The sequence below is a fragment of the Ochotona curzoniae genome, unplaced genomic scaffold (genome assembly GCF_017591425.1).
Source record: "Ochotona curzoniae isolate NIBS_2020 unplaced genomic scaffold, NIBS_Ocur_1.0 scaffold_4683, whole genome shotgun sequence".
Lineage (NCBI taxonomy): Eukaryota > Metazoa > Chordata > Mammalia > Lagomorpha > Ochotonidae > Ochotona > Ochotona curzoniae.
In genome coordinates this window covers 30,843,238-30,864,078 of record NW_024467121.1, presented here as the reverse complement: position 1 = coordinate 30,864,078, position 20,841 = coordinate 30,843,238, and the positions used below count along the sequence as shown (strand labels likewise).

Sequence of the window (20,841 nt, the reverse complement as noted above, 5' to 3'; positions counted from 1 at the left end):
CATTCTCAGTACAAATAATCTTCAACACAAATTCTGTAAACTGATTTGTTCCAAAGAGACTTTGCCATTCAGCTGACTAACTTGCCAAATTTATGTGAGTCAGGGTACTACAATTGAATATAAATATTAGGTCACTTCATCAGATTACACTGGGGAGATGATACAAATTTCATCTGCATCAGATTACATGACACTGGAAAATGTGGATTAATACCAAAATACGGCCATAGAACTTTCATAGGAGAGATGTCTACTCTATTATTTGAAAGAATTTACAGATAACAGATACATAAATCATGACTAAATAAAAAGCAGAAACTATCAAGTCCTAATTATATGACCTACAGAGGAATAACATTAAGTCCATGGCAATGAATCCTTTGCACATAAAACATCCTTCAACTTCTTAGGCAGCTATAACTCCAAAGTCAAAGACTTCAACTATCCAGGCAGATGAGCTCATTTTAGGTTCTGAGCTACTGAAAGAACCCTACAGCCTATGCAATAAAACACTGAAATTAGTTTCTCCTCTGGCAGTTTTTCCAATAAGCCATTCTAAATGCTGCCATGCAAGCCATAGTTCCGTCATTCTTGTTGCTGAAGAAATCAGAACTATGTTAGATGTTACTGACTGTAGTGCATGATGGACAGTTATTGTGTAAGCAGAAAATACTCCATGAATTTCTTTGGCAGTTCAGGAGTTCACTGGTTCCCACAGTGACGGTGGGGTTGAGGAAGGAAATCTGATTCCTCTCCTGGTTTCCTCCAGGAATCCCCAAAGAGACATGGACATTACAACTCTAACAATTCCCTATTCATACTTGGGAGTTTGAGATATAAAACTGTCAGGGCAAAAAGGCTTAACAATATCCAAGGTAAAGACTTTTTTTTGCCACTAATAAGAATCAGTGATTTAATGGTATAGTTGGAGGCAATCCCAGTCACAGAAGTCCCCTTTTAGGGAAAAGGCTGCTTTTCCATATCTTCCCTGGCTGGATGGGTTAGAAACAGCCCCACCTAGGCATTCTTGCAAGTTCAAAATCAAAGTTTATGTTTATGATGGTAGGACTTAAAATGTAATGGCACTAAAAGCCAAGGACATAATGCTAAAGTACCTTTGCTAAAAGTGCCATGGACTCCAGGATACTGGAACGCAACAGGCTGACAGGGAGAACAAAATGTCCTTAACAACCCTAAATGCAGATAAATTGGCCTCATAAAAGTTCTGGAGATAAGACCTTCACCTGGCCAAGCATCAGGACCTTTGAGAATATAGTCACAGCAAACTGTAGCCACTGTTCTACTGCCTCTATCCACACAATAACACCAGCTAAACATGCACTGAACATCCTCTCAAACAAGCACTGTCTTCATCAGGGATCAGCATTATTATAGTCATTGTAAAAGGTATTATGCTATTATGTTTAATTTTTTTAAAGAATGCTATTAACTTGAGAATGAAGATAGTGTGCCCAATAGCTGGTTTCCTCCCCCAGATGCCCACAATGGCCATACCAGGCCAGGCCATGCCAAGGCTAGAACCAGGAGCTGGGAATGCTATGTAGCAGGAACCCAAGTTGTTTTCCAACCTCTGTTCTAAAGTGATTAAACATTTTGCTGGAGAGGCTTGTCATCTTTGAAGACTGGACTCAACAAACCACTGGACCAGAGAGCCCAGAGACAAGAATGTGGACCACAAAGCTCTCTCTCCTCTTGAGCCCCCATCTAGATGTCTATTTTGCGTCTATTTTGACTGTCAGCCAAGAAGAAAGAAGAAGAGTGGAGGGAAGTAGAGGATGAAGAATCTGTCCTTTTCCCCACAGCAGTGATTCTGAGCACAAGGGGGTTAATTTAGACACAGTGCAGGATAGATCATGTGACCAGAGACAACCATCACCTATAGCCCCTATCAGAGCTTTTCAATGGCAGACACTAGGATTCCTGTGAAAAAGAGAAGGCCCAAAGAGGCTGATGGCTCACCACTTTACTTCAGGACACCCGACAGCAAGTTTAAGATTAGCCTTTATTCGGGCACGGTGTGTTGGCGCGGTGGTGCAGGTGGTTAAGGTCCTCACCTTGCACACCCGGGATCCCATATGGGCGCCAGTTCTATCCCGGCAGCACCGCTTCCCTTCCAGCTCCCTGCCTGTGGCCCGGGAAAGCAGTCAAGGACAGCCCAAAGCTTTGGGACCCTGCATCCGCGTGGGAGACCAGGAAGAGGCTCCTGGCTTCGGATCGGCATAGCATCGGCTGTTGCGCTCACTTGGGGAGTGAATCATTGGATGGAAGATCTTCCTCTCTGTCTCTCCTCTCTGTATATCTGCCTTTCCAATTAAAAAAAATAATAAAAATAAATCTTAAAAAAAAAAAGATTAGCCTTTATTCTACGCACACAGGAGGTTCCCCCTGAATTTCCCACACACTCCTGGGAAGGACAACTGGAACTTGAAAGGAACATAGTGCTATATTGTCTAAAATTAAGGTTCCTAAAACTCCTGTTATGCTTCCCTAGCATGAAGTCTATAAACAATACCACGAGTCTCCCATACAACCTCAAATATACTTAAAAAGCTAAAGAAAGCTGCACCGATGATATATTCCTACATTTATATTAATAAGGAGGTACATTCTCATATATATTATCCACAAAGAACCTCCAAGTGCAGAATGAAAATGAATTCAGTTTGTCACTGGCAAGGCTGGATAACTTGCCCAACACACCATTCATCAGTATATGTTCCAGGTAGGCATCCACACTAAACATTCAGGACCAACATAAACTGAAAAGTAAGAAAGTTATTCGACACATTCTGAAGCAAAATCCAAATGCTAGCTGGTTTATTTATCTACAGAACAGTTTCACCAAGATGCATGTCCAGCTTAATTGATTAAGATGTTGCTTAGAATGCCTGTATCCCATATTGAAGTATCTGAGTTCAAGTCCCACCTCTGTTTCTGATTCCACTGTCTGATAATATAGTCCCTAGGAGGCAACAAACGAGGGCTCAAAGAGTTGGGTCCCTGCTACCCACCTGGGAGACCCGGATGGAATTCTCATCTCCCAGTTTTGGCCCAACTCTGCCGACTGCATTCATTTGACAAGTGAACTGGTAGGCAGAAGCTTTCTCTATCAGTCTGTCTCTATCTCCTTGCCTCTCAAAAAAGTGAATAAATAAATAAGAAACTTAAAAGTATCTTTGGCTTCATTGCTATGAATGATTACTACATCACTAATCTTACAAAAGGTTTAGTGATGTGTTAGCAAACTCTATCCTCATCCTTCAGGGAAGGAGCATTATAATGTTTATATAAGTTTCCTCTAAATAGACCTACCCATTACATTTATTTTTGGAATTGATGACAATAAAAATGATTCTCTTCACTTTTCATTATTCTACAGTATCAGATTTTCTTGCACACAGAACCATACACATTGACACCTACAGTGGATTAACACATTCTTTCTACACCACACTCCTGACTTCATTTTCAGAGTACATTGCATGTTCCCCAGCAATACAACAGTTCTCAAACCTGAAAATGCAGCTCCACTCACCGAGCCTGAGAGAGATGTTCTTGATTTAATGGTGGGTGCTGGGAAGGGCCTTCTTTCTGATTTCCAGACTTCAGATAGCAGGATCGAATTTCCCCTGTTAAGACCACAAAGTTTCAGCATAGAACACTATACAATGATTTGTATACAATCATTAAATTGCATTACATGCACTCTTAAAAGGAGCTAACACACTGACACTCTTGGCCTATTCTTTCCCTTTCTCCAAAGAATGTGGAGCACAAGAAGACAAGGGACAGCCACAGAAACTTTACTGAGAAAACTCTTCACCTTATCTCCCTGTTTAAGGAATTTTCTGTGTCGTGTCTTAATTCATCTTTTTATACAACCTCTATGTGTGCTACCAGCGAGATCTGTGCTAGCTGGGAAACTTTTTTTGTTTTGTTTTTGTTTTTGGTTGCATACGGAGGAGTACCGTGTGTACAATTAGATTCATCAAGCAGACCTCGCATGGTAGCCTAGTGGCTGGAATCCTTGCCTTGCACACATCAGGATCCCATATGGGTGCTGGTTCATGTCCCAGATGCTCCACTTCCATTCCAGTTCCCTGTTTGTGGCCTGGGAAACAGCAGAGAATGGCCCAAGGCCTTGGGACCCTGCACCCACATGGGAGACCTGGAGGAGGTTCCTGGCTCCTAGTTTCTGGCTTTGGGTCAGCTCAGCTCCGGCCATTGTGGCCATTTAGAGTGAACTGGCAGATAGAAAATCTTTCTCTCTGTCTCTTGTTCTCTCTGTAAATCTGATTTTCCAACAAAAAAAATAGATGAAAATCTTAAAAAAAAGAAAAAACTCATCAAGCAACATGATTTTGAGTGTTGGCCCACAGGGGACCATCCCGGAATATGCAGATGAGCAAGCAGCACAGCTCACTGCCAGGGTGTCAGCCCGTTAATGAGGAAAAGCAGCAGACTGAATTCATTTACAGAGTTAAATTAGCTCTACTAAAGGGGTTCAGGGTATTGAGGTGTGGAAATCAGTTCCCATTCTCACGTAAACAGTCTCTCCCCAGAAGAGTTCTTAAGAATAGCTTCTTCATGGGCATAGGTGGCACAATCAACCTTGGGCATGTGAGGAGCTGGAAGGTAGATTCCATCAAAAACACATTATGGAGGCTTTGGTAGAAATGATAATGTGGTTCTTTCTAATGTGAAAGTATTTTTGTAGATGCAAAACCACTTACAAGTATAAATTTACCTTATCTGGACTTCAGACAACATAATCACACAATTTATTATCTGAACCAGGACCCTCTGAGAATGAATTATCAAGCTTACATGCTCTACAAGAAACAAGCCAAGACCCAACTAGGACCTATATCTCTTTCTTTGGAACTTCAAACTTGCCACTCATAATTTTAAATTTTTTTATAAGAAGGCACTGAAAAAAATCTATCACTATCTTATTTTCAGAATATGTCCAACAGATATTTACTAGAGTACTGGGAATCTCCCTCCTGAGGTATATTTATCATTGTGAAAGAGAAAATATCCACCAATTATAAACAAATAAACACAGGCTGTAAGAGCATTAAAAAAAAAAAAAAGGACAGAGTATAAAGAAAGCAAACAGCAAATGAACCTGCTCATGGAAAGGAAATTACAAAGATTTTACCAAACATTCTACCTTACACCTATAATCTGAAGGATAAATAACATGCAGGCAGAAGGACGTAGCATAGGCAAAGGCCTGAAGACAGGAAGGAATACGTTCTGTTTTCAGAATATTGTGTGGGCAACGTCAGGATTAAATCCTTGCATTCCAATGCCTGCTGCTCAGTGTAAGGGACCATACAGAATTCCAGCAAAGCTGCCAGCTTGTCCCATCGACACTCATTAGTAAAACACTCTCAAAACTCACCATGCTCATCGATGAAGACATGCATGGCATCCACAGACATTTCTTCCTGCACTGATGTTTCAGGCCCGCTGATGACTTGCAGGACAGAGCTATCTTGTTGAGAAGTTACCCGGTAGATTATCTGTCTTTGTCTATTGCCCTGGAAACTTAACACACAAAAAAAAAAAAGTTTCAAAAACTATTCAGAATTCCTCTTTATCCTCCAGGTAGCATTCATGGAAGTAGCCAGTCAACGAGGCTGTCTCCTGCTCTGCATCAATGTGAAGCTAAACAAGTTATCCTTACAAGGCTGTGGTCCTGCCAGGCTGAGTGAACTTGGGGCTGCTGCAACGATGATCTTGATCTTGTAAATCTGGTTTTCCTTGCTTGGAATTGAGAGCACTGTGCTTTTCACTTTCCAAGATTTCCTCCTTTTTCTCCTGGGAGCAATGATCTGAAACACAGTCCTTTACATGTTAATTTCTGGTGAAATAATAAATTAAATGTGAAAGCTCTTGGAAAAAAAAGTTATCAAGATTGAAATAAGAATTGACAAAAAGGGTCCAGCGTAATAGCCTAGTGACTAAAGTCCTTACCTTGCATGCACCAGGATCCCATACGGCTTCACTTCCCATACAACTCCCTGACTATGGCCTGGGAAATCAGTCAAGGATGGCCCAAAGACATGGAACCCTGCACCTGCGTGGGAGAACCAAAACCTCCTAGCTCCTGGCTTCCAATTAGCTCAGATCCGGCCTTTGTGACCACCTTGGGAGTGAACCAGCCGGTGGAAGATCTTTCTCTCTGTCTCTCCTTCTCTCAGTAAATCTTATCTAAAATAAAAATTTTAAAATCTTTTAAAAAATGGAAAAAGAATCTAAGCAGCTCCACAAAACTCAAAATGCTCATAAATACATTTTCATTTTACTAATTGGGAAAGTATCTAGATGCATTTAGAAAGCAGAAGTATGTAGATCTTTGGTACATATTGTTTAGGCCTCTACAAACAGCATCTATTTACATATGAAATAAGAGACTCCTTTGAAATAACTCAGTAAGATTTGCTTTGGTAGAGAAAACCCAATTAGTCCAATGGGTATGCAAGGATTATAACTCAGAAATCAACAGCCTCAGAAAAAAAAAGAAAAAAATAATACAAATAAACTTGACTATTACTAAACAAGGTCCCATTTACCATTTTAAGGTCAAATTAATGTTTCTTCTCACTCGTTCAACAAATCTAAATTTTCAAGCTAAACATAGAACTGGTCCCCTCATATGGCAGAGTCTGATTTTGAACTTCAAGCTTTTATTAGTAATAATAATACTTAATATTGTTATTTACTTATTTATTTGAAAGACAGAGTTACGGGGGAACCAGGGGCTAAGAAAGAGAGCAAAGGAGGATGGAAAAGAGGGAGGGAAAGACAGAGAGACTGATCTTTCTTCCACCAATTTACTTCCGAATAGCTGCTATGGTTGGCGCTAGGCCAAGCCAAGGCCAGGAACCAGAAGCCTCCTCTGGGTTCCCAACGTGGGTGCAGGGAAGCAAGCACGTGGGCCATCTTCTGCTGCTCTCCCAGGATCAGAAGTGGAGCAACCAGCACTCAAACCAGTACCCATTTGGGATGCCGGCACTACAGGGAGTACCTTAACCTGTTGTGCTATAGCACTGGTTGCACTATGGTAGACAAACAGAAATACACCCCCTATTTCTTTTCCTAAGGCTATTTCAAGATAAAAATGGATTCCAAGATGAAGAACTACACAGGACTTCCTTTGGTATTTTAGATCTCTTTAAGCCACCGACCTAAATGAAGGTCTCACTTTACAGCATTATACAGAACAGAAGAGGATGCAGGATCAGCCCTTCTCTGTGGATGCATCATAGGCAACTTAGAGGTCACAAGAACTGTTGTGTTCCTCATGACCAAAGATATGGAAATAATTTATCTCTGGGCGAACTGTTGGCTCCATAGCTCTCTAGCCTGAGCCTGAGAGAATATGACTGAATGGCTGGGACGGACAGCCCTCTTGTAACATACACCAACAGGAAAGCCCATCAGGTTCCAGCTTGACCCTCAGAAAGTGAACTAGCATTAGCGTACATGTGGTAACATGAATCTCATCATTGTACATTTATTGTGAGCTTTGCATATTCACACGTTTCTTATCCAACCAACCACTGGCTCATTTCCAAAATGACTGCAATGGCCAAAGCCAGAAGCCAGGGGCTTCCTCTGTTCTCCCACATGAGTGAAGGCTCCCAAGGCTTTGCACCATCCTCAACTACTTTCCCAGGATACAAGCAGGGAGCTGGATGGGAAGCAGAGCAGCCAGGACATGCACCAAAGCCCATATGGGATCCCTGCACATGCAAGGTAAGGACTTTAGTCACTAGACTATCGCACAGGACCCAAGTAAGTAAGTCTTAAAAGATAAATATTCCCAATACCTCTATGATGTTAATGTAAACATTTCTTTGGTACAAAAATGTTTGCACGTCATTTGACAGTTTGTCAAGATAGATGTTTTCACAGTTTTGAAGAAACACATTTATGAAAAAGAGTTATCATAACAAAATAGCTCTAGGTAATGATCATGCCTTGTAAAAAGTCACAAAAAGACACATTTAGACTGTTCTGCCACTTCACACTACAGGTATTAAGGATTAACCTATTTATATCTCTTTGTTATATCTTGGTCTCTCCCTCTTTTAGATGTATGAATTACTTAGATAGGTCAACATTAGAGCACTTTCTTCCTTTCTCCCTTTAAACATTTACAGGAATATTTCTGTTTATAGAACATAGTATACATTCACTGTATATAATTAAAAACAAAAAACCCTTAAGGTTAATCCTGTCATCCTGCCATTACCACTAGAACCACCTTAATATGTATCATAAATTTTTCTGTAGACACATATGCTTTTTCTTTCAATAAAAATGAATCCTGGGGCCAACACCGTGGCATAATAGGTAAGCATGCTGGAATCCCATAGTCATGAGTTTAAGTCCTGGTTACTCCACTTCTGATCCAGCTCCCTGCAAAGTGCCCAGGAAAGCAGAACAAAAAGGCCCAAGTCCTTGGATCCCTACACCCAGGTGGGAGCTCCAGAATAAGCTCCTGGCACCTGGCTTCTGAACAGCTCAGCTCCAGCCACTGCGACCTTTTAGGAAATGAACCAGAGATAGAATCGCTCTCTCCCTCTCGGCTCTCTCTTTCTCTCTGTAGATCTGCCTGTCAAATAAATAAATTTCTTTTTAGAAATTGAAATCATCATTGTTTTATACCTAGCATATTTATCTAAAGGCATCAAATATGTCATGTTATTAAGGTTCATCTATATCATAGAAAGATAGTGTCTATGAAATATTATACAATATAATTTATTTAGGTATATTCCTGTTGTAAAGTTAAGTTTTCCAATATTCAATATTACATATAATTCTTCAATTAGCACCTATCAATATGTTCATGAATATTTTCTCAGAAACTTCTAGAAAGAGCCTGAAATACAAATGGACAGTGATAGGACAATATATATACATAAATACAGAACTGTGACCAAGAATCTACCTCAATCGGTTGAGGACACCATCTACTACCTATAGTAACCAGTCCAAAAGGTTACATACATACTATGCACAAGCCAGGCTTGTAAAGACTTGATCAATTGCTTCCAATAAATAATCCTTAAAGCCAAGCAATGCTCCACAAAACAAATGACCAGGGCTTTGTTATTAACTGGCGCTATGTAGTGGGTGTCTGCCACGGTGGCTGAGACACCATTTAGGATGCCCCCATCCCAAACAGGAGTGCCTGAATTTGAGTCGCAGCTCTGTTTGTAGCTTCCAGCTAATGATACCCTGGGAGGCAATGGATAATGGCTCAAGTATTTGGGTCTCTACCACCCACAGGGGAGACCTAGATTGTCTTCCAGGCTCCTGGCTTCAGCCTGGCCCAGCCCCAGCTGTTGCAGACAATTGTTGTAAAATAGTGGATCAAACTTCCAGCCCCCTACCTCACCTTTCATATAGAATTAAAAATAAATCAAAATTCAAAAATTCAAGACCTGGTGGGCCCAGCGGCATGGCCTAGTGGCTAAAGTCCTCGCCTTGAACGCGCCGGGATCCCATATGGGAGCCAGTTCTAATCCCTGATTATTTGCGAAATCTAATCCTAGAGGGCGTATGACACAGGTGTTGTTTTTGTGTTTTCTGTATCATCATTAGAAATGAAGTGATGAGGGCCTGGCACAGTAGCCTAGTGGCAAAAGTCCTCTCCTTGAACGAGCCGGGAGCCCACATGGGCTCTGATTCTAATCCCAGCATCCCTGCTTCCCTCCAGCTCTTTGCTCGTGGCCTGGGAAAGCAGTCAAAGATGACCCAAAGCCTTGGGACCCTATACCCATGTGGGAGACCGGGAAGAAGCTTCTGGCTCCTGGCTTTGGATTGGCTCAGCTCCAACTACTGCAGTCACTTGGGGAGTAAACCATCAGACGGAAGATCTTCCTCTCTGTCTCTCCTCCTCTATGTATATCTGACTTTGCAATAAGAATAAATAAATCATTAAAAAAAGAAGAAGAAGAAATGAAGTGATGGGGACCATACCTCCCTGAGGCCCGCTTTCTTTCCTTGGCTCCACTGAGACATTTGTTTGACTAGATGCCACCACCTTGGACGTGTTAATCGATTCTAACAGAGAGACAAATTCCAGGAAGTTGGACTCATTTGGTATTTGCCCTTCCTTAGCCTCTAGGTCAGACTTGGATGTTGGCATTGTTTTTTCTTTATCATTAGCAATTTCTGCAGAACTTTTACTCAAGAAGACATCTGTCCCACTATCCACACTGAGCACCCGGGCATGTCTCTTTTCATGGCTGTGCTTACAAGATGCTGGGTCAAGGCTGTCCTGAGCTTCCTTTTCCCCCTCAGGCTGGGGGGCTTCATCAGGTGTGAGAGGGGGCACTACTTCCCAAGGATGCCTTGGGGAAGGACTCCCTCCCTCTCCGGATCCGTAACCGGAACATTGATTGGAGGATGCCTCCACCTGCAATCTCTCTGGAGTCCTTTCGTTTGCTTTGCCTTCAGGACCAGTAACTCCTCCTTGGGCATCTTCAGAAAGTTCAAGGGTGATCACGGGAATTCTGACCTGCTCCGTGTTGGGTGGGCTGGCTACTCCTGGGGTCGCTGGCTCAGCATCAGACTTTCCACTAGTCCTCTCGGTACCGATCACTTTTAGGTGGAGGGAGCTTTCCAGGTCTGTCATGGAGTTTGGGGTACTGCTCATAGTGATGACAATTTTAATGGGTTCATGCAGACTCAGTGGATCCCCAGGTTGAGACGTATCAATGAGAGTCACAGCAACCTCACTGTCTGAGTAGTCCAGCTCCTGGTTCAAGGGCATGTCCACCTGACAGGAAGTGTCCAGCAGCTCCTCCGCAGGTTTGGCCACAATGGTATCACACTGAGGACAGCTGCTGCTCAGGCTGTCCTGAGGCGACTTGCTTGGAAATTGTTCCCTCATGGAGCCCTGAGGACAACTGGCTGATTCTGGAATCAGGACTGAATGCTCACTCCCCCACGGCTGGAAAGAAACATCTGTTTCTAGCAAGTCATACTGAGACAAGGAGAGGTGTGGCAACTTCTTCAGGGCTCCTTTGTCCACGAGGCCACCTTCAGATCTGTGGCGGAAAGGGGGCTGCCCCTTGATCTCTCTTTCCTTCTCTTTTCCATTGAGGAGTGTTCCGGTGGCAACTGGTTTTGCAGATATTGCTGAGCTGGGCATGATTTCTTGCACGTGCACTTGAGAAGCAGGCAAGCTTTGTGTTTTAATACCCGGTGAGGTAGATGACACTGGTGCCATGGGTTGCTCTTCTGACAGAATGACACCTGTAAGTAGTAACAAACAGTGACTTTATTCGCACCCAAGTGGGGTGAACACTCTCCCAGAGAGCAAGAACTTACCATTATAAAATTTGGAGTATCAGTAATAAATATCTGATACTTGGGATGCTTGCTTTTAAAAGTATCACTTGCACTTTGATATTGCTCTCAAAATGTCTGCATTTTCAAACAGAACTCGAGCAGTTAGCTTTTGCTGTGTTGTTGTCTTAGGAGGCAGAGTAGTATGGTTTAACTAGCTTATTTAGCCAAAAACACCCCGTCCCTGCTTTCTTCTAGCTGCTTTATCTTAGTGAACTGCCTAATCCCTCTACACTATATACTATAATACTAACGACATTTGGGACCCAATCATTCTTTGCCATGGGGGACCGTCGTGCACACAGCAGGATGCTGAGCAGCACCCTGGCCTCCCCCCAGTAGATATTAGGAGTAGCTCACCCACCAGTTATGAAAAATCAAAAACGCCTCCAGATATTGTCAAAGGTCTGCCAGGCAGTAAAAATTTTGCAGCTGGAAGCCACTGCTCTAAACCTCAACTTACTCATCTGTAAAAACTTACTGTATTACTAGGAATAATAAGGCAATATCAAAAATGACAAACCTGTGCTAAAAGTAGCAGAAGAAGCATTTGACAAAATCCAACCATCCATATATGACAGCAATACTAAGACAATTGAGATGAAAAGGGAATTTCCTAAATCTAACCAAGGCCACCTATAAGACACCCAAAGCTAACATCATACTTGAAGGAAATAGACTCAATTATTTTACAAAAAAACAGAAGAAACAAGACCAATGAGTCCCTCTCTCACACACTCTCTAGTCAACATTAGAGAGTCCAGACAGAGCAATTTCCAGGAAAAAAAAACAAAAGAGGAAAAATACAACAACAAGGAGAGAAGAAAAGAAGGAAGGAAGGAAGGGAGGGAGGGAGAGAGGAAGGAAGCAAGGCAGGAAGGAAGGAAGAGAGGGGGGAGGGAGAGAGGAACATTGCAAGTTTTCCTAAATATACACAACTTTTATGTGTCTATTAAAGAAAACTTCAATTTTTTTTAATTTTGAAAAACATTACCCCAAAGTTTGCAACTAGACAGAAGTACAGGTATGCAGAATGTTCTCTGATTTTTTCCCTGTCATTTTCTAATGTAAATACTGAAGGGAATGGTATCTGTAAATGAAAATTTTATCACATTACATATCTGTTATCTAATGAAAATGAGACACAGACTTAAGAAGTGACAATGAAACATCATCAATAAAATACCACATGTTGAATATAGACCTGGTTTACAAAATCTGATAGAAACAATTCAAATTAAAAGTTAAAGAAATGAAGTTAAAATATAACTGGGAAGTCTTAGGTATGGTTTTTACTGGTACTCAGTTATATCAAAGTATTTCTCGCTTCACTGAAGATAGTGCTTTGTTATTAAATATGAAATATTCTACCTTTGAGATCCTCAACTGTTTCCTGGGCCGTCAACTCCTAAACAAACGAAAAAGTGAGAATCAGTACATGACTTAGTTCAATGCACATTTCCAGACCGTCAACAGCCACTCAGTGAGCAAACATTACAGTATGCACTCTCCTTAAGCCTCTATAAAACGGAGAAGGAAAAAAAAGAACAAAAACAAACAAATAAATAAGAATGAAATGCAGCAGTCACTTTAAATAAGTGGCATAAGCCAGGCAAAGAAAGACAAGTATAACATGATCTCACTCATAGTAATAATCAAAAAATTGATCTCATGCAAGCTGAAAGTAAACTAGTGATTAGCAGAAGATGGGGAAGGGTCGGGGGAAGGTTAGGGTTAGGGAAAGACTGGGTTGGTAGAGATTCGCTTGTAACTAGAAGAAAGACATTTTGGTGTTCCAGTGCATAGTAGGGTGATCACAGATGAAAAACAATAGAGTACATAGTTTTTTGAAAAGAAAAAACTATAAGAGAAGATGCTTTCACCAAAAAAGGAAAATAAATATTTGAGGAGATAGTTATGTTTATCTTGAACAGTGTACAATTTAAATACCTCTTAAGACATCACATATAATCTCATAAACATGTACATTTTTTTCTGTATCAGCTAAAAAAAAATACTTTATGTACAAACTACAAAGAAAATGATCCTGTAGCCAAGGCATTGGAAGATGTATAACAATTAAGAGTAAAAAGAGACAAATTTAGGCATGCCTTACATAATAATACGGGCTGGCACAAAGGCTCAACTAGCTAATCTTCCACCTGTAAGTGCCAGCATCCCATATGGACACCAGCTCATGCCCCACCTGCTCTACTTCCCATCAAGCTTCCTGTTTATGGCCTGGGAGAGCAGTGGAAGATGACACAAAACCTGGTGACCCTGCACCCATGTGAGAGACCCGGAAGAAGCTCGTAGCTCCTGGCTTTGGGGAGCTCAGCTCTGACCATTTGGGGAGTGACACGCAAATGCAAGATTTTTCTCTCTAATTCTTCTTCCATCTGTAAATCTGCCTTTCCAATAAAAATTGAATCTTTAAAATAAAAACCCACAATAATAAATAAAGCTTCACAAAGCAAATTTGGAGGGGAGCACTTTCCAAGAAACCAGTGCAATTTAGTGTGAAAAGCAGTGGCCAGCTGCAATTGTTTCTAGGTGGAAACACTGGAAATACAGTAACTTCAGTGACTAACAGAAGAAGGTGACAGTCTGCATATGGGTCCTGCAACCAGGCGGCAAGTTCCACAGGAAGACAGCAAGAGACGTCCAGGGGTGTGCTTTGAACGCTGTACTGACACACTCATCTTACGGTCACAAGAACACCCTCAGGCTATCTCCACCCCCTGAGGTGCGGCTGACCACAAGCAGAGGGCCCATATGTACAGTACACAAGTCACAATCACAGCCACTGCCTGCTTCTGCCCCAAGAAGGGATCAACAGTACAGCAGCACGTGGAGAGGGGAAGCAGAAACAGGAGCACTGACCAAAGGCCCAGAAGAGCGCTGCGAGTTCAAGCTCTGCCCTTGGGAGCTGCAGCGGAGAGGAGGCGTGGGGAAGGCGCGCGTGGCTTCTGCCTTCTTGCCGCTGGGAACCTGCCTGTTATTGCTGAGCCAGCAGGGAGAACACAAGAGCAGTGACACTGTTAAATGTAACCGTGATTCTTTTGAGAATAGTTCAAAAATTACTTTCTCCCTGAGGTTCATTTTGTTATGTACATTATTGATACATATATATGTAATCTTCTTTATAAAAGAGTTAATAAACATTATATAAAATAAATAATAAACATTGCTTTTAAATTACCAAACATTTTTTATTAAAGGGCTATAAAAACACTTTAAGAATGGTGACATGCTCAAAACAGTTATTCTAAATATTTCTATTCTATGCTCTCATATCAATAAACATGCATGTTATTCAGTAAAATAATCTTGTGTATGCTAAATCATTTACAAAACAAAATAAATATACTGAAGCAACACTTTTGGCAGTACTAAGCCTGAGGCAAATGAATTAGGAGTATAATTTAAAATCATGCTGATAGTTGGTTACATCATCTTATATTTATGGTTAAAAATAAGAGGAGTATGCATATGTGTGTGTGCCCATACTAGCATATTTTTATAAACAAGTAATAAATGAGAACAATAATTTTAAATAAAACCAAAACATTTAAATTAAGAAACAACACATTAATTGGAAATGTCACCTTGGGATTTTCTGGTTAGTTATACATTCGCTGTTGGCCTCTTTCTCTTTACTTGACTTTTCTTTCTTCCTGGAGGGTCTTTGCTGGATTACTTCTCCTTTATCAAACATGAGGTGTAGGCGATAGCTGACCAGCTTGATTATTGTGAAGAAGAGAGTCACTGAAGTGCAGTAAAAAAATACAGTGATGGCATTTGGAGGAAAAGCCTAAAGAAGAGAAGGAAAACATTCACTTGCCTAGAGAACTTTCTTTCTGCTTTAATTCCAGAAGCATCTTTGGAAATAAACCAGGCAAGACTTCAAACTGTATTAGTGTTACTAGTTGTCCTGATTAAAATGCCTGAGGAAAAAGATTTGGTTTGTTATGTTTAAGTCTCTCTTGTTTATCATCCCTACTAACTAAAATGAGGACCAACACCTGATTGGCAGGCTGGACGGCCACGGAACAAGATGTGTGAGAGGGAATCCCTCAGTTTTCTACTAACGCTAATTGCCCTGAGCACCTGGTCTTAATGGCAAAGGAAAGCTCTTTCAGAAGTTCCCTTCAACAAAATGCGAAATGCTTTGTGAAGAATAGAGGACAGAGGGAAGAAAAAAGGTTGGGGTAATCTCCTTCCCCTCTTGGCTGGGCTGACACCAACAAGCCACGGATTTCCTGAGGATAGTGATGCGTGCAAGACAACCCTGAAAGGGTTCAGTTCCCAAGGGGGAGTGGGATCTTTCATGTAGTGACAGAAACTCTCAATATGGAGATGATAGCAAAGCTCAGCTCAATTCTGTCCAACCCATTCAAGGATCAAAAGCAGTCATTATGTCCCACTCTGTGGCATCCCTCACACACCTTCCTAATTCTCTCCTATGACCAAGGACCACCATGGATCCTTTAGTTCTTCCAAAACTAATGATCCCTTGGGATGGAGATGAGGATAAGGATACCCCAGTGCCATCAAGGACAGTTTCAATGACCAGCGAGCCTCTTCCACACAAACCTCCGTGAAGGAGCGCCGGGAGGCAGCACCAGTCACACCTGGGAGGCAGCCTGGAGAACAGTAATGGCCACAGATAGCATAGTCCAATGCACGGCTGCTCCCATGCAACTACTGCACACCTCACCAGGGTCCCGGGTTCCAATGACGGTCTCGCACCTAAGTAAGACCATCTCTAAAACAGCAGCCAGACAAAAAAAAAAGTAAATACCATCAATAGGATCAATAGGATAACAAAGAAAGGAATTCCCACCAAGACACAGGTGCTTTTACTTCATGGGCAAAAAGTCCACAAATGAATATAAATTAACAAGTAAATGAAAGACTGGAAACAGAAAAAGTGAAGTCATCCACTAGGAAACAGAAGGTCCAAGTTTACATATGCAGCTGCTGGTGTGAAACTGTAAAGAATTTCAAGCAATATTTGGACACAAGTTGTGTGTGAGAAAGAACACATAACAAATACCCACTTCACCTTTTCTTTACCATTCTAGGTTTAAAAACAGTAGCCTAAAGCCAGAGTTACATTGAAGAAACTAAGAATAGAAGGAAAACAAAAGCAAAAAGTCTCATATGTTTGTGAGAACAAGATATTAGGGTTCGGTTAACTACAAATTACAGATTAAAGGATCCAGCATGGTAGCACAGTGGCTAAATCTTCACCTTGCATGTGCTGGGATCCCATATGGGTGCTGGGAAAGCAGTCGAGGACAGCCCAAAGCCTTAGGAACCATGAGAGACCTGGAAAAGGTTCCTGTCTCCAGATCGACTCAGTTCCAGCTGTTGCAGCCACTCGGAGAGTGAATCAATGAATGGAAGATCTTCCTCTCTCTCCTCCTCCCTGTATATCTGACTTTCCAATAAAAAAAAAATCTTAAAAAAAAAAATCACAGGTAAAAGTTCTTCAAACTTTATTATCACGTGAGTTTCATAGAAGTCTGGTGAGTAGGAGTAGCAGAGAGAGTGTGTGCTGCCTAAGCATCCCCTCTGCTCCTTTATAGCTCCCTGTCGCCCTAGCAGTTAGAGCTGCGGTCACGTGTTCACTTTTAGCCAATGGACCTGAGCAAGCTTAAGCCTTCTCCATTCCCCTCTTATCTTTACCTAATAGTGTTAGTGATTCCCCTAGCAGGTCTCTGTGATCATGACACTTTCTTCATCCTGGGCTCCTGAGTGTCTATGGAGCATACCCCACAGGTCTGAAGTGGATCCATAATTGGAGGGAGCAATAAATCTTCAATTCATGAAACCACTGAGCTCTTGGATTCCGCTTGTTATGGAAGCTACACGGGATTCCATCTCAGTAGGGAAACTTCCATTCAAATTAGATTAGTAATAAGCCAAGAAAATGTTAAGGTATACTAAGAATATACTAAGAAGAGAAAAAGCAAGGTGAGAATGTTAGGGAAAAAGGGAGAAAAAAACGATTCTATATGGTCCTGAAGAAAATTTACTTGGGAAACAAATGAACTGTCACAATAATGAAAAAAACAATATTTTTCATCTTGTCCTCATAAATACAGACTACAGCATAAAGTTTTACACTTTTAAAGAGACACCAAGAAATTAGGGTCTGAAGTTAACATGAATATTAATATCTAAAGTGTAACCCAGCTAAGAACAGTGTGCTACATGTGCACATTATTTCTCTCCAAATTCTCTGGCCTCATGATTTCTTACAAAAATAAAAAATAAACCCTCTCCAAGCAGAATTTAGCATCTTCCCAGATTTTTGCTTTTTATACCATGCAGTTCTGCTTAGCCCAGGCTCCAACAATTTTACACTGCCAAGCACATTGCTGAAAATCACTTCCAAGGCCGCTATGCTGCAGGGATCATGCTCAGTCAACAAAGGGCCTCCACCTCCTGCTCTCCCTAGAGGTGTGCATGAGGGGACAAGAGAAGGCTGGGAGGGAAGGCTATGCCATGGATGAACAGTCATGCATTTATTTTTAATGCATATCATAGAATTCTTCATCCTGACATAAGGTTTATCATATTTTGAATAGGTTTACTTGTTCCAACACAAACCTTTTTTCTTATTTCCATGAATGTATCATTTTAGCTCATTCGAATTAACAACGCAAGCCAAAATGTTTCAAAATTTGTTCTTGGCCAAAAAAAACACATCACTGTCAGAAGGAAACAATCCCTCCCCATTCCTGCATTTCCAACAGCAATCAGTCTCAACTGGCTGGCATCTCCACCTGAACTGGCTTAGTGGCCTGACTGGTAATTTGATAAACAAGAGCTAGACATGTCTTTTCTCCATTTTTTCCTCTTTTTTTTTTTCCCTCAAGGGCAGGTTAGTGAGGATGAGGTCTAGCTTCCCTGTGCTGCAGGGTTTCCAGTGCCAGGCTTGAAGTCAGGCAGGATCAAGGATTTCCACAGCTTTCTGACAGCTAGGAACTCTACCTGTCCATGAGTGTAAGTCACAATCCCAGACACCAGCTTCCCTATTTGACTTTTTTTCCTTTTCCAAGGGGCTCAGAAAATGAAGATTCTATTTACTGGGTCACCAAGTCTGCACACAAAGTCCATGAACCTTAACTGAAAAGGGAGCATCTCAAAGCTTTGTTGGACATGTTATGCTCTTCTTCTGGGCTCAGTTCATTGAAGTGGCATATAATCAACTTCAAAATCTCGGTTTCCCAGTCTCCACAAAAATTAGAAGCAGACACAATAATACAAAAAGAGATGGCTAAAATCATGTGGAAAGTGAAACCATGATAGGAGAGGAGAGGAGAGGAGGGGAGGGGAGGGGGGAAGGAAGAAAGAAGATGGAGGAAGAGGGTAAAGTGGCAGAAAACAGGAGGAAGGAGAAAATGGGAGGGAAGGAGAGGGAAAGGAAAGAGAGAAGGAGATGTATAAAGCACTAAAGGGCACTTCCATGATCACTTTCTGAAACACAGACATGCCTTAGCCAAGTCTGAGGACAGTGTAAGATGAGTAAGAAGAGTAATAAGATGTCTAGAATTACAAAGAAAATGTTCCATGACATTCACTACAATGTTAGAGAAGCAGGGAAATGCAAAGCCATCTCATTAATGAAGTTAAAATAAGTTGAGTTTTCTTGCTTAAAGGTGAAAAGGTTCAAGTCATTTGGAAAATGTTTTTATTTAGAAATGCAGCCTAAAAAATAACACATTAACCTGCAGAACATGACACTCATACTTGTTTTTGACATTTGTATACCTAAGTGGGCTGAGGTGGTTCTGGGTATTACTGACATACTGGGCTGACAGGTGCTTTGGAATGTACAATTTCATGTTTCATGAGCATTAGGAAAACATATTATTACAAAATATGGGATTTGTATTGAGCAACTTAAGTCATGTCATCTGCGGCAGAGATCAGAGATTCTACTTTGTTGATCCATTTTGTCAACTTGGGGATCACATTTGTTTACCTGCTTATCCATACCCCATTCACTCATCCATTCCTGTAACAGACCAGAGTTTAGTGTCTTTGCCAAGCCACTCAAGAAGGACTCCTGAAGCAAATCATAACTATAAGTGCAGAAGCAGGGTTGGGGATAGGTACGTTTGCCAAAACTCAGACCACACGACACAAAAAGGCTATCATCTTTCTGCACCTACATATGTAAAAGAATTTACACGTTTTCAGATGCAAAATAACAGTTCGGCACATGTTTCAGGAATTTACACAATGAAAAAACATGGACCAAATGTAATATTTTCTCAGGAAATCTGGAACTTCTTTGCTGAGAACTGCAAAGATTCCAGCAAAAGTCTGGATTTCAGGAGTAAGGCCAAGAATCTCCTGAGGCTGACTGCATAGAGCACATAGAAACCTGCCACAAACTTTCTACAGAGGAAGAGCTCAGGACAACACACCTCAAACATAAGCCAGCTTGGCAACTACATGTTTTCAAAGGATGACACAGACAGAATCAAAAAATCTGAAATTGAAATTCAGACTTATTACATTCCAATCTTGGGGGGAAAAAAAAAGTGAATTTAAAAAGGCAAACCACAACATTTAATCCTAGCCTGGCTACTTGCTTGGCTTGAGCTGCAGCTTGCTTCCTCTGAGATCTGCTCTGACTTCTTTGTACTCCCAGACCTCATGATTTGGGAGCAGTTTTGATGAGGGGAATGCTGGATAAAGAGGTGGCAGGAGGATGTTTGCACTAGCAAGATCATGCTACAGGCAGAGATAAGATGGGCCATCAGCTTTCACTTACTAGCAAGATCATTCAAATGAATAGCTTAATAATCCTGCTTAAAAATTATCTCAAAAGCTGGAATGTGCAATTACTCAATCCTGTCTCTCTTTTCATATATAATATGGAGTGGATAATTTAGTCAAAGAATATAGTTGAGAAATTCGGACTCTTTTTTTTAATTTTAATGGCCATGGTAAGAGATAAAATTTTATTTGCCTTTTTGAATATACACTGAAATAAACAGAATGATCCATAAGCTTACCAAAGGCAAAGTAATGTCAACCTTGTTGCAATAACAAGCTCAACCACAAATCTATAGAGATTGAAACTAGAAAACCATGTCATGTGTTGTTGAATAAGAAAATTCATTCCTTATAATTAAAAATGAGAATTCAATAATTTGAAGCCTTGGAGTTGGTACTGTGGTTAGTATGTAAAGCCACCATCTGTGATACCAAAATTCCACTGAGTAAAGAATTGCATCCCAGCTGTTCCATTTCCAATCCAAATCCCTATTACCACCCTGGGAAAAGTAACAGCAGATAGTCCAAGTGTCTGAGCCCTTGTCACCCACAGGGAAGACCCTGGCCCAGCTCCTTTTGGCCATCAGGGGAGTGAACCCGAAGAAAGAGCTCTGTCTCTACCTCTTTCTCTCTCTAACT

General features: G+C 41.2%; 1 protein-coding gene across 1 annotated transcript in view; it reads right to left on the bottom strand.

The window, feature by feature from the left end:
• PCNX2 (pecanex 2) overlaps window positions 1–20,841 on the bottom strand; it is a 259,238-nt gene that overhangs the window by 225,028 nt on the left and 13,369 nt on the right. The window contains exons 2-8 of the mRNA XM_040968059.1: window positions 15,009–15,214; window positions 14,284–14,404; window positions 12,772–12,808; window positions 10,027–11,307; window positions 5,717–5,864; window positions 5,432–5,577; window positions 3,557–3,650 (exon numbers count right to left, since the gene is read on the bottom strand). Of these exons, the coding sequence (XP_040823993.1) occupies window positions 3,557–3,650; window positions 5,432–5,577; window positions 5,717–5,864; window positions 10,027–11,307; window positions 12,772–12,808; window positions 14,284–14,404; window positions 15,009–15,214 (2,033 nt within the window). The remainder of the gene's footprint in view (window positions 1–3,556; window positions 3,651–5,431; window positions 5,578–5,716; window positions 5,865–10,026; window positions 11,308–12,771; window positions 12,809–14,283; window positions 14,405–15,008; window positions 15,215–20,841) is intronic.